Genomic DNA, 14,560 nt, shown 5'->3' on the forward strand with positions numbered 1-14,560 from the left:
CATAGTGGCAGGTGGTTATCTTTTGCTCTGGATGAAGCATATTGTCTATAAGACAACAAAATGCAGGGCCTAGGAACAGGCATTCTCAATGACTGAATTAATTTTGAAGTCTCTCTCAGGTCTCTGAGGCCTCAGAAGACACAGCAAAGACTTTCTTAACAAATAATTTTGTGATGATACTAAGGCTGAATATTGCTTTCAGTAACCTCCAGAGGTTGATTATGGGATTATAACTTGGAGACTGTGGGGTTTAACAGAGCTGCTCACAACCTGGAATTTTCTTCTGTAACAAATTAAATAAAAATAATTTTTAAAATATGTTCATCCTTTTTGACCATGAGTTTTGTCAAAAGATACAATGAAACTGATACATTCTGCTAGGCAGCTCAGTCTCATCGCACTGGCACTTCCCACACAAAAATAAACAGATGTGAACTTTCTGACAAGCTCTTGTTTGCAATATCAATACAGCACTAGAACTACTAAGAATGTTCAGACAAATTTGTCATCATTGTGTTAAGAATGACACAACTATAGTTTTTTTATTTATTTGCCCATCTACATGGTGGTAGGAGCCCAGAGTCACAGTTTTGATGTAGTGTCAGCTGCTGCACACACACAGAACAAAGACCTTAATATTTACAGAAAAAACAAAATCTTAGTGTGGAGACTGTAAAGCATTTAGCCTCATTGATATTGTGTAGCACTGAATTCCCCAGGTTAATTATGGGTTGTGTAAAAAACATAGCTTTTCATTAGTTTTGGAAACAAAATGTATTCGTGCCTTCCTTAATGCTTTCTCAGTAGCTGTCAGCCTTGACGTTTACACTGAGATGTGGTGAAACAGGACACCAATACCCGTAATCATCAGGAGCAAGGAAAACATCCAACAATGCAAAACTGTCTCACAGTCTCAGCCATTCACTGATCTGGTTCAATGTATCTGTAGGCACAGACAGTCTGCAAGGGCTTTTTGTTCTTTAGACAGAACTCAGCTGACAGGTTACTTTCTGGAAGAGGCATGGTAACCTGTCTATTTATGTACCATCTTTGAGAGATGTAGTCTCAAATTAGGACAGGAGTTGGGAACCGAAACAAGTGGGGTCACAGAAATGGGAGACACCGGGGTTTTTGGCATGCAGGCTCTGCACAATCAGGTCTCAAAAGCATTTTCAAAAAATGGAACAAAATGAGCCTTGCTGTTTTCATAGCTGATTAAACTGAGCTGACATCTCATCCTCAGACACAAGCATACTTCTTGATCTAACCTATATTTGAAGAGATGTATGACATTCAGTGAGAGTTAGAAAAATCTTTATCTGTCCTTTGGAGTTATTCCAGTGTTCGCTGAGTGCCTGCCTCTAGAAATGGGCAATCCCTCCCTGGCACCTGACAGAGGAAAAGCATTTGGTTCCTGGCAGTGATGATTCTGACCTGACCAGCCTGCAGCACCCGACAGTCCCCTGGCTCTGGCAATCCCACCAGCTGCTCATTAGCAGTTTTCTTGAAAGCATAGAGTTCAATAAGCCAAATAGCTTGTTTGGGCCCTGGATCTTTGAGTGCCCTGTTCAGAACACAGGCAGAAGGATGGTACTAGTTGCACCTTGTTGCTCCTTGTTTTCTCAGGTGCAACTCAATCAATATTCCCATATCCCTCATCTGAAGGTAGGGGAGGTTGTACCTCAGAGCCTGGGGCCACAGCTTGTGTAATGCCATAGGTCTCTGCCATTCGGGTCACATAGTGACAACCAGACAGTCTTCAGCATGCCTTTGTAGTTGGCCAGTGCCATGCAGTTGTGCACATTGAGGTTACATACACCAGAAGAGATGAGAGTGGCTCTGAAAAAATCATTCAGCTTTCACCTGGGGTATAGATAGACGCCTGCCACATATTGCATAACTTCTGTTCCTTAAAGCAATAAGATGAATTAAAAGAACAAATGTTAATCAGAACTCAAGAAATGCTGTTAAAAATTTCTGATAACTGCTGTGAGGGGCCAGAGTTCAGAACTTGCTAACCCCATGACAGTTCATGCTTTGCTATCTGCATCTCTCTCAGCTACTCTTTTCCAGGCATGGAGGATCTAACACAAAATGTTAGCATTAGGTGACCACAACGTTGCAATGCCAGAGATTTTGCTTAAGTATCCTGTAGGAAACAGAAGAAAACTTTGCAGATTTATCTAAGTAGTCTCTACAAATTATCTTGTGAAACTGGAGACACAGAAGATTCCATCCTCAGTTTTACAGCTTCCTTCTTTCACAGTTGCAGAGATACTGTCACATTTACAGCAAGCTCCACTTCGTCCTAAGTGCATTGCAAGGAAGCTCATCATCTGGCATTGCTCTCACAATCCTCACATGTTGTTGACCTGTGCTCTTGGTGGCCACCACACCATGTCATTTCTTTTAAAAGGCTTGCCACCTATCAACACCCATATGTGCTAGAAACCTTTCCTACATTGAGAGCTCTCTCTATACCCTGAGCTTAAAAGTGGACAAAGAAACAGAGGGGGCACACTCAGCCCCCTTGATATGTGTATTTTCTGTGCATGCTGTTTGTGGCTTGCTGTGGTAGAGCTCAGATTCATTGCACGTGGAAGTGAAGCACTAGGTGAAACTCAGACGCGACAGGCTAAGCCCTTCACATGGTGGATGAACAAGGACCTGCAGGAAAACTCCGTATTGCCCAGGCTCTCCTACCTCTTATGAGTTCTCCAGGTCTTGGTACAATGTGCAGGTGAGTGTCTGAATGTAGCAGTATGAACAGGACACACATCTGGGTTACAGCAGTGCTCAGCCGGCAGCATGGACATAATCTGAGCATTGTTCATTTGTCTCTAGATGAATCCCTCTTACATATATTGCTTATGATTGTTGCATTTTAAGTAATTATCTTTCGCATCCTAACTTCTGCAGGTAAATAGCCAGCTGGGGATTGATTTGTTCTGCAGACTGTACATCAGCTGGTCCCATTACATGTAATTCAAATGCTTTCCAAACCAGTAAATCTCTGCTTATTTTCATTTCCAACCTTCAGGATGTAGTCAGAGACTGTTTCATTCACTGCTTGAATCCTGCTAGAAGAAATGAAATATTCTGCAATTCAGGACAGGTCAGACTGTAGATTTTTCCACCATCTCGAAGCCTTGTTTAGTCAGCTGGATGAATTACAGCTGGTAAGCGTACAGCAGGGTATAAAAGAAACCCTTCATGCTCTGTAAAAGCAGCCTTCTGGTGCAGCCGGGCTCTGCACAAGGGTGCTAACTCCCCACATAGCCTGCGAGCTGCTGCACAGTCTGGGCCGGACATGGAAAGCAGGACACAGCAAGCATTGCTAGAGGCTCACCGTGGCTGAAGGGTAACCATGCATCACCTATAGATAAGTTTTTCTTTCGCAAGGAAAGGAAAAAGACCAATAGACAGGATACTGAAAACCACCATGCCTCTGAATCAAAAGATCAGGTTTCTGTAACTCTCTTGCTTTGTTCTTAGGCATCTGATATCTGGCAATTGCTTTACTTCTTTGTATGTCCTGGCTAGATCCTCCTGTGCCTTTCCTGTGCAAAGAGTGTAGAGAAATTTGCATCAGTTACACCTCAAAATAGATGCAAATAAAGATCAATGAAGAAAGGCAGAAAAGGAGCAAGAAACATCTCACTGGAGTTCTTGACGGATGTAGGATGCTGGAGATAGTCCCAACCTTCCCCAAAGCCTTTTCTTCTTCTGTTTCGCAAGCAGCTTCTTCCCTGAAGTTTTTCATGTGTGCCCAGGCAAAAACATGACAGGAAAGAGCTGAGCTCAGCTCAAATTAGCCCCTAGACTCCTGGGGCGTGTGGCATGCCTGCTCTTCCCTTAAAGTAGGGCAATGTGTCATTCCCGTCAGCCAGTGAAAGGACCGATGTGAAAGGACTGATGTGAAAGCCCCATTCCCAGCCGAACAACGTTTTATCCAAAATCCGCTGTTATTTTTGTCTGTTTCCAGAAGGTATCTTCATCCACTCTTGACCCCCAAAGTGCTCCTCATTGCTATCTGTGTCTTTATACAGAGTGGCAGGAGGAAGAAATGACAGAGAAAGGATGATAAGCCTAACCCAGTTACTCTCTCAGTAGTAGGCAGTATACAAAGCCTTTCTGCTTCCGTTTATTCCAGAAATAGGCTCTGTCTATTGAAACCCTCCGTCCCTGCAGCACAGTATGGCTGTTGCTAGCAGCAGGCTGCAGATTTTGTATTGAATTTTGAAACTCTCAGGGCTGAGGCTTGTCAGGCTTGCTTTGCCTGGGCTTTTGCTGACTTGCCTGCCACTTTGTTTAAGTTTGGTTTGGCTGCAGGAACATTTTTTTCCCTTCTGACCAGGTGGCTATGGCTGATTTGTTTTACTTTTATTAGCACTGTATGGTACAAACCATAGTTTTTACAGATAGCAGTTAACAAGTGTCTATTCTGTGCACCATGAAGTGTTCATGACTCCAAGATAATATGCTGGAGTTAGTAGAGTTAATCACAAGCCTGGTATGACAGCAGAGGTCTTGAGAAGTGGTGCAGAGGAGTACGGGCATGGGATGGTAAGAGATGGAGACCTCACAGCTACAAGCAACTCACTTATGGGCAGTTAAATGCAGATACAGAGCTGGACAAGAATGGTTTTAGTGGTAGCAAAGAGGCCAAAGAAATAGTGTCTTACATGTATGTAAAAATATATATAGTAAATTCGGATGTAAAATGGACTTTCAATCCAATGAAGAAAAAACAAGCTGCAAAAGCACATTAACAATCATTAACTGACCCCTAGAAGATTCTAGAGTGAGGAAGAAGAAACTATCACCATAAACCTCACATTCCTCCCACTGAAGAGCTCCAGATGCTGACAATTCCCTGTAACACCACCACCAGAATGAAACCATCAACTTTAGGACTCAGGACAAAGGGCAGAAGGAGCATAACACCAGGAAAAGGGGTAGAAGCTAAGAGGTGTGTGCATAAAAATTATTGTTATTATTATTCTTACTACTACTATTACTATTTAAACTTTTTCTGCATAAGAATATTATTTATTTTTCGGCAATAATTAGACCTGGAATAGTAATGATTTTTTTTTTTTTAGAGTCCTAAGATTTCAGTTATACTAACAATACATTATTGTCTTTATATGTAAGGTACATTTCCCTTTTGCCCAGAAACAATATTTTGAGCATAACACTGTAAGAAGATTCCTGAATAACTCAGAAACACATTATTCTTTCTCATTGGCTCACATAACCAAATCACTTTATGAGCTGAAATCACCATCAAAATGTGAAAAATGCATCTGCCCAGGAGAGGTCTAAATAGCCTCTTCGTCTCAGCTGAAATGACAAGTGGTGTTTTGAGTAAAATCAACTTTCCTTTTGTTTCAGTTTCACCCTTCAACACTGTTCTGCTCCCCTGGACGCTGCCTCTGTGAGTCAAAACTGATTCTGCTCACCTTGTCGACTGCACTGTGGCCAAGATGGAAACCACAACAAACATCATATGAGTTAGGATACATTAATTTTAGCCACAGATCAAGATTCAAAGAAATAAACAGAAACTCCCAAACTCCTAATCTTCTTCCAGTTCCTCAATAAAGCTTTCCACATTAATGTCTTCCATTTCTAATGCAGCTACTATGTTTTACAGATGCATTATGCTTGAAATAAAATTCAGAAGAGATGCATTGCCATCAAACGTGTGCCCTCAGCTCCAGCTTTTCTAAACTCCTGGAAAAAAAACCAAAAAAGGTCAAGGACAGGAGCTACTATGGCTGGCAGACCTGTGCCATTTAGCACCATGGAGAGGTGAGCAAACCATGAGAAGGACTCCCCTGGTTTTGTGCTGGGCTTCCTGGGCAGAATTACAGTGTAATTACAAGGTAAGCTGTAATTATGTATGTTTTCACATCCTGGACATCCTGGACCTGTGGTGTAGAGGTGATTGCCATAAGCCTGCTGGCTATTCCTGATTCTGGGATTTCAGCTTACCTCTTCCTTGGAGATACTTGTAGAATATTTTTCTCTTGACTTTTCTGTGTCTCTGCACCAAGTTCAAGTCCCTGCTCATTGCAAAACTACCTAAAACTAAACCATATGATTAAGAGCATTGTCCAGATGCTCCTTGAACTCCGACAGGCTCGGTGCCATGTCCACTGCCCTGGGGACCCTTATCTGAACACCTGTAGCAGGTGACAGTTGCTTAATGGCTCTAACCCCTGAGCAAACACACAGTAATTCCTGGTTCAGTGCCCAGCCCCATCTGTGAGGCGCTCTGTAAAACTGGGCTATATAAAGTGTGTGAGTGTTTTCCCACACCCGCAACATGGAAATAATGAAATCCATGTAATTCCCAGTGTATAGTCATGATTTACTAGTAGGAAAGGCCCTGTGAGAGTTTTAGACCAAAGAGCCTAGACACTCTCTTCTGAGTACCTAAGTCCAAATTTCAGATGCTTTGGGTTAGAAACCAGAAAAAAAAAAGTGTGTCTCCAAGTGTTCAACTAATGAGTGATACAGAGCATGCTGGAGTCACTAGGAACCTCCCTCTGCACTTGTGTAGGCTTTGGATCTGGCCCTGAGCATGCACATGGTTTGCTATGACCATGGGTACAAAACAAGTAATACCATGAACAAATGGCTAGGTAGCAACATTTCCATGCATAACCACAGTAGTGGTGGGCAAAAACTGGACATATATTTGTTTATTCTAACCATATGAAAATGTTCGGGCAATGGACTTGAACATCCAGGACCTTGGAAGATGTGCTAGATCTAGACCCAGTTTCATGGGTGGCTTTAGGTTTCTCTTTGGATGACCCCAGACCTCATTTGGAGTTATTCAGATTTGATACCTGAATACCCTCTAGTTTGAATATACTGAATATATGTTTGCCTCCTTGCTAAATGAAAAAAGAATTCTTGATTTGCTGTATTTTCCATTTTCCTATCAAGATGGTGAGACACCATCTTGCTGCAATTTGTTGATTGTTAAGATGCATGGAAGCCCTCTTTCCCTAAACAGAAGTTGCCATAAAGGGTGCTTAGCTCATTTATTTTGTGTAAATTTAATTTTGGTCAGGTCCTTCTGCCTCATGCAGGAGGCATTACCCCCTCAAACCTGCAGGCCTTGGTCCTTTGTGTCTTACCAGAGCCTTGCACGAGTCTGATTGCTTAATCCCTCTTCCCCCCATTGCAACTGAGTCTGACCCCAGTCCTGGAGCATGACATCTGAGAAATGCTTATATCAAAGCTCTCCATCCACCAGTGGGGTCTGTTAATTAACCTTTTGTTTTATGTACCTCCTGTGCAATATAGAGGCACTTCAGATACTTCCTTGCTAAACAAAGGCAGGCGTTTAAACCAAGCAATGTGCTTTATGACTCTGTGCATGGTTATTCCACACCCCCTTTGACTCTTTTTTCTGCAGAGATTCATGTTGAGATCTTAAACATTCCTAATGCCTTATAGACAATCCATTAACATCAATGTCTCCTAAGTGGCTAGCCATACCATTATTTGTAAAATAGGGTTCCCTTCCTAATGCTACAGACACCAATCCCTTGATTTCCTGAGCATATAAACAGGTGTATTATCATCTGTGGAGCATTTTACACTGCTACATATTTTTTACTGTATAATGAGCTGCGTGTGTGTGAATGACATACAAAAAATAGACAAATATTGCTATTGCACTTACTGCAATGTATGAGCTGATCTGGTTAGACACGAAATGCAGACAGAAATCCGCCTCACCTCTCAAGCTAATTTTAGTCTCTCCCTCTCTTCTCTCTGGCTGTGTGTGTATAAAATCACTCGCAGTCTGACAGCGTTCCAGTAACCTGTGCCACACGCAGAGCAGGATGTACTTACGAACCATCTGCTCGCATGGCATGGGTTAACTGAGCCTGTGGGATTGTGCTTACCTAAACAAAACCACTGCAGTGAGGGGAAAAACAATGAATGGGTGGAGATGATCAGCCCATGCATTCCAGCTAGTGCAGTCCAGGCAGCAAAGACAGCCTGAAGGTTGCAGCAGCATCGGGATCTGCATTCCAAGTGCACAGATCTAACAGTCTGAAGTGATTTTACGAGGAGCTGCTCTTTATTTGCTGAGCCATGGCCGGTAACCAGGCCAGCCTGCAGGATGATCAGAGCAGGCACTGCAAGTTCTTATCCTATATGTTCTACCAGGCTGTGAGAGATCACAAGCCTGTGTGGATGCTGGAAGACATGAGGACTATGGAGTATTTTTACTGGGAGGAAAATGCCAGCCTAAGAACCTACTCACCTTCAGAAGCCCTTCTCTATGCAGTGGTGCATAACCACCTGCCTTATGCTCAGTATCTGCTGTCTCATTTTCCAGAGGAGGCTCTCAAGGTGCCTGGGGAACACTTCTGCTATTGCCCGTCCTCTGCTCCTCACTTGGCCATGGCGGTGACATACGACAGGAGAGATATCTTGGGGCTGATCATCAAAATTGCGCACAAGCTTCCCAGCTTGAACTCCTACATCAACAGGACTGGCTGCTTTCATCTGGAAGATGGGAAAACCCCCCTGCACCTTGCCTGCGAACTGCTGAGGTCAGAGACGGTCCTCATCCTCCTCGGAAATGGAGCTTCTCCCAGGATAGAAGACAGTAAAGGGCTTACCCCGCTGGACGTCATCCTGGAGCAGATGTGGGACTCCAAAGTCAATGTGGCATCAAAGAAGCTCTGCCTCGACTACCTCTTGCTTTTCATGCCCAACCCCCAGTTTAAGATGCGGAAAGTTCTGCAGGAGCATCCGGACCACTGGACAGCTTTGCTGGGGGAAGACAAATTCAACAGCCTGGTGGGGAATGCACCTGCTTCTTTATATCTGCAAGCTATGCAAACTGTTCTCCGGACTCTTCCCCCCTCCCACTTCCCTAAGAGCATCCAGGAACTACCTATACCTCAGGCACTAAAGCCCTTACCATCCTATGGCAAAAAGCTACCGACAAAAAATGTGGTAAATGTTTTTCCTTGACTTTATTCGCTGGGTCTTGGATTTTCAAAGGCAACTTAGGGGAGCTGGTCATCCACCGCCCTCTGCATTTTAGTGTGTTTTTAGTACTTAATCTATCTGGCTATGCTGGAAAATCCAATATTTTGTGACAAGATTTTAAATGTCTTTTCTAATTGATTGCAGGCACGGCACTTTTAACGGCAAAAGCCTTCCTTATTTTCTCTTTTGTTGTGCATGTGAAGGGTTAACTGTAGTCAAGACTGTGTTATGTTTGGTTTCTTAGCTGTCAGCTGGTATCAGTGTATCTGAATCCCCAATATGATAACTGTATCCTGTGTAACTTACCTGGGTAAGAAGGAACTATGTGCCCAGTGGGATTTTCAAATGGTTTAACTATGGGACTGTGTTCTGCTAGAGCTGGGAGAAATATGGTCCTATACCAACAGAGTTCAAATGTCAGGTTTCCTTTCTAACAATGATCCAGCATCACCTAGTAATAACCAAAACGTCCATGGCTGATGCTGCAGGGACGTAGAGGCAGTCCTGCAGGGTACCTGATTTTATCAAGTTACTTTACAGCAGGTCATAGTGTTGGAGGGCAGGAGTTCAGAGAGGGGCAGGGAGTGTTTATGCCTGGTGCGGGGTTTAGAGGCAGGCAGAAGAGCTAATGGAAAGCATTTTGTCTTACCTGGGAGTGAGGGGGTTAAAGGCAATCCCATCTCTGATGCCTCTACAGACTTGTGCAATGGGGAAGGAACTATTTTCCCTGCTGTCCAGTAAACAAACAGGAATCAGAGCAGGGCCAGTGGGAGCTCTGTTCTTCATAAGTGATATTATTTCTCCTTGACTTGTGTTTTAGGCCTGAACATATCTCTGCAAGAGATGTAGCTCACTAACTTGATTGCCCAGTGGGTCTCAGAGCCTCTGGCACTTGCTAGTTATCTTAAGCTGGGGTATGATGTTCTGCTGGTAAAAGTTGTCACTTGTTGGCAATTAGAGTATTTTTGCCACCCAAGTCCAGACAGAGGGCCTGATCCTGGAAAATACAAAAAGTTCCCATTGACTCCCCTGGGCACTGCAGACAGGAGAGGTTTGCAGAAAGCAGGGCTGGGGCTGCCCTCCTTTCTGGGAGCTCTGTGCCTCACTGCACAGGCGGGGCCCTGCCTGTTCAAGGCACTGGTCCTGCTCTCCAGGCCATGCTCAGCACCAACTGAGCAGTGGCAGGATCCAAGCTCCCTTTGGGAGACATCCCTTATTTTGGACACCAGTGTTTTCCTCTCTTTGTAAGCACAACCCTCTGCTCTGCTGAAGTACCATAGCCCATTTCCTCAGATCTGTACTGAACAGCAGTGAAGAAATCACTCATCTCTTTAAATAAATTTGGACCCAAAGGCTGTGTGATACAAACCCCTTGTAGCAAGGCTCTGGCTAAGAAAAGATGTGCATCCACATCTCAATTGCTCCATGCAAAAATGGCTTGTGTCTCATCTGACTGATTCCCTGCCTATGCCAAGGCAGCTGTGCTGGAGCTGCACCTTTTTTTCCATCAGCACAGGGAGCACTTCTGCTGGGCTCCCCTGTGCACGGGTACCTTCTGTGTGCCAGGACGCTGGCAATGCCAGCCCCGGCCAGGTGGAGATTTCCTGCAGGGCTGCACATCGTGCCAGACACAGCCAACTGGAACGTCCTTTTGGAGACACTGGGATGCTCCTCCCAGATGTCCCTTCCCACTTGTGGTGGAAGCACCTCAGTGCCGCCCACACTGTGTTAGGTGAGGGTGCAGGCTTGCTTGTCAGATGGAGAAAATGTCAGCCCAGCCCTAAAAGTGGCAAGCAGGCCATGAAGGGGTTAACCATCCTTCTGAAATCTCACATGCCTGGTGGTGCAGTGTCCTTCCACCCCTGCCCCTGGGGACCTGCATGTCTGTCCCCATCTGTGTCTATTCCTCCTGGTGTGATGGGGGAGGGTGTGAGTGGTGGCAGAGAAATTCAGGGTCAGTCTTGGCTGGGGGTTTTGTGGAGAGGCTGCTCGCTCGCTGGCTCAGCAGCCTCTGTAGCAGGCGGAGGCTGTCACAGCTTGGGAAGAAAAGCAGAGCCCAAGGCAGATTTGCATTACAAGCGACAGCTGAGCTGCTTCTGCCAAGTCCTGCAGGCTCCCCGGCCCTGTCAGCCCCCAGAAACCCGGAGCTGGAGGCAGAGAACAAAGCAGGCACTGGCTGCCCAAGGCTGATGAGAGGGTCTAGGCAGAGCACGGCTCCTGTGGCACCCCTGGAGTCCGGAGGAGCCGGATTGGGATCGTCCCCAGCAGCAATGCGGTATGTCATCAGGATGTCGGTGGGCGAGAGGCGGAGGAGGCTGGTGATGGATATTATTAGAATAGTAATTAGGCCCTGAGAGCAGAGAACCCAGGGAAGGAAGGAAGGAAGGAAGGGAAATCATCAACTGCTATTGCACTGGCTCGAAACCATGAGTTTCAGTGCTATAAAGGGTTTCAGAAAAGACAGGGGTTTCAGAAAAGACAGGAGGGAGGGGAAGGTTGTTCAACTTGCAAATCAAAGGAGGCTGGTAGGGATTCCTGGCATTAATGAGGCAGCACTTTTTAGTAGGGCGGGGGACTGTACCCTGAGAGCCAGAGAAACCCACTGGGAGCTAGTGGGTCTAAAACAGTGCAGGGATCTCTTGTTGACTGTAATAGTTGTGGATCATCGCAAAGGTCAGGGCTCAGGCACTTCAGGTTTGATGAGTGGATTTGTCACAGGCAGCAGGATGCTCGTGTGCATGCATTTGTCCATGTGGGAGGCTACCCTCTCTCCACCAGCCCAGACAGAGGATAAGCAATGGATTTTTAGCAACCACCCAAGAAACTCAAATTCTGGAGCACATCTGCATCTGGTACCACTGCATGGAAGAAAGCTGCTGGCCCACTGTTGGCCAAGATGCAAAAACTTCGAAGCACTTGGCCCAGTGCACAACAGGCAGCTGCCTACACTGGAAAGATCACAGCCCTCTCATTCCTCCGTTTCCTGACTGTTTTTACAAGACATGAAGCACCAGGTGGCCCTCAGCTGCTGTGTTATCATCTGACCTCCATCTGCAGTTCTGCTGGGCCAGAGTTTAGGCACACTGGCATTGTGGTGGCGACTCTTTCCATCACCTGTAGTGATATAAGTGCAGAATGGGGCATCCTTCTGCTGGAGTGGAGGAACCTTCTCCCTAAACCCTGGCATATCTTGTGGTGACCTTCCTGTTAGTCTGAGATCCCATTTGTCTTCATGTTCAGTACAGTGGCATTACATCAGATACAGCCATATCTACCTCAGCCCCGTCCGTGTTAATTTTTTTCTCCTTTCTTTCCAAGGCAGGTCATTAGTAAAATATCTTCCACACTTCCTGTGACCTGACAGTCCATAGTCCTGAAAAATCCCTATGCTTGCATGACAAATATATTGGTGACTTTGTTAATCAAAAAGGGTGCTGGGTGCTGTGTAGTGATGTTTACATTTTGCATATGTACATACTGAGTAAGTGTAGATGGGATCTTTATTTCTGAACTTGAGAAAAAGAATAAAAGCGAGAGAGAAAAGGGAGAGCGCTCAGTTTTTGCTAATCTTTTGGTTACACATTGGCTCTGCAGGTTGTATTTCTTTAATTCCAATTTTGAGGAGTACCATTGTAAGGATGGGGGGTGTGGGTGGGGGTATTGTGGGTGTGGGTCCACGTGTGTATGTCTGTGTCTCTGTCTGCCCTCTCCTGGTAAAACTCATAACCGACTGACACTACTCGAACATGTCAGTGACCAATGCCTTAAGAACACAGCCTTTCCACGAGATGAGTGTGTGTCCCCCGCTCTGTGCTGCTAACAGGTAAGGACATTTCTTCTTCTCTTGTGAAGAGGCAACAGCTTTGCTCTTGAAATGGGTGTTTCACCCCCGAACACCTACCACAAGGGCTTGTGTTTGTCAACGGCCACAACCATCCAGTGAAGGGTTTGTGATAGTGGCCACATTTCATTCTCAAATCTTTTTTCTCTTTTTTTTTTTTTTTTTTTTTGAGTAAAATCTGTTAAACGTGCATCTTTGTCTTTCTCTGGGCTGCCAGCAAAATTCAGCCACCTATGACTGCCTAACCCTATGCTTCTGTCTGTTTCTGCAGCACCATTAGCAGGAAGGACAGACCAGATTCTGACCTCAGTTATAGCTCTTTATACCTGAAGTAGTGCTTTGTAAGTCAATTGCATCACTCCTGATGTTTGTTGGTCTAAAGGAAACCAGAAACTGTTTGTGCACTCATATTCTTCAAGACTTCATAACTCTGACTTCAGCATATACGCGATGCTTAATCCCTGAAAACATTTTTTTTACATTTTTCATACTTTGAATATATGTAGATATGTATTTTCCATCTCTCTAACACTGAGGGACATTTCCCTGTTCCCAATTCCCTTGCCTTTTTTGGGATCAGCATGACAGTGACAGATGCTGTTGTTCGCTGATTAAGACTGAATGTTGTCATGCTGAAGTACAAACGAATGTTCATCGTATGATACAACTTTCCTACAAAGCCATGCTTTCCTAATTTTGGTTTCCCTTTTTTTTAGAGAAAAAAAATCTTCCATATAATTGTGTTTGTACATTACTCGCTGCATGATGAAAGATAAAAAGATTGTAACATGCTGGGAATAAAATATATATACATACTCTGATATAATTAAGTATATTAGCTGTGAAAATAATTTAATCTGATTGTATTACTGTAATAAACTTGCAGTATGAACTTGATGTGTCTTTTATTAGGCAGTTGGTTAAAACCACCCACCAGTATCTATGGCTTTTGCTTGTGCTTGTCTTGGTGTTTGGTGATTCCGTTCTGATTGCTGAGCCATTACCTCCAAAAATGTGATCCAAGGAAGATAATATTTTCCTTCACAGTCTTGCAACAGCTGGTTGTGCTGCCAGGAGATGACTTCAAGTGTTGAGGTGAACCCACATTTCACAGATCTGCTGCAAGGTGGTGATGCATCAGAAGAAGGGGCTCAACAGGGGCAAGTTTTAATTTGTTTTGGAGATTTTAATCTTTTAGGTTTGAGCTTAGCTCACAGCAGCTTATGACAAAGCTGTTAAAAGTGAATATAACCATGCCAGCAGGCTCCTTTCCCTATCTGTTTCATATGCATTCAACGAGATCCTTTCCTTCATAAGGTTTTTCTGTGTAGGAACGATGCCCCACCAGGGCTTCCATCACCTACTCCAACTTCTGCTGTAGGGTCAGCTGCTGCTGAAGGTCCTCAGGCAGATGTTGTACCTTGCACCCACTGTGCCACTTCCCTTGGGGTAGAAGTCCACCAGCTTCTGTGTGCAGACACGAACCACACAGCTCCTCTGCTGCCCTGTTAAAAACAGCTACCCAAAGTGTTTCAGGTGATGGTATCAACAGGGCTTGGAGTCCAACCGCCAACTGTACCCACAGATCTCCTCAGTCCACACTAGTACATACAAGGTATAACCAAAGCAGTTAGTATTTCAGCCTGTGCTTGCATAATAAGTTATTGGTTCCGTGGAAGAATG

At 44.7% G+C, this 14,560-nt stretch overlaps 1 protein-coding gene across 1 annotated transcript; it reads left to right on the top strand.

Annotated features, from left to right (window-relative positions):
• Positions 1 to 7,796: 7,796 nt before the first annotated feature.
• On the top strand, positions 7,797 to 13,774 carry LOC102093062 (ankyrin repeat domain-containing protein 9). Its single transcript, XM_005500373.3, has one exon. The coding sequence runs from the start codon at positions 8,128 to 8,130 to the stop codon at positions 9,016 to 9,018; it is 891 nt and encodes a 296-aa protein (XP_005500430.1). The 5' UTR covers positions 7,797 to 8,127; the 3' UTR covers positions 9,019 to 13,774.
• Positions 13,775 to 14,560: the final 786 nt, after the last annotated feature.

This window comes from Columba livia, chromosome 3 (genome assembly GCF_036013475.1).
Source record: "Columba livia isolate bColLiv1 breed racing homer chromosome 3, bColLiv1.pat.W.v2, whole genome shotgun sequence".
NCBI classification, from domain to species: Eukaryota; Metazoa; Chordata; class Aves; order Columbiformes; family Columbidae; genus Columba; species Columba livia.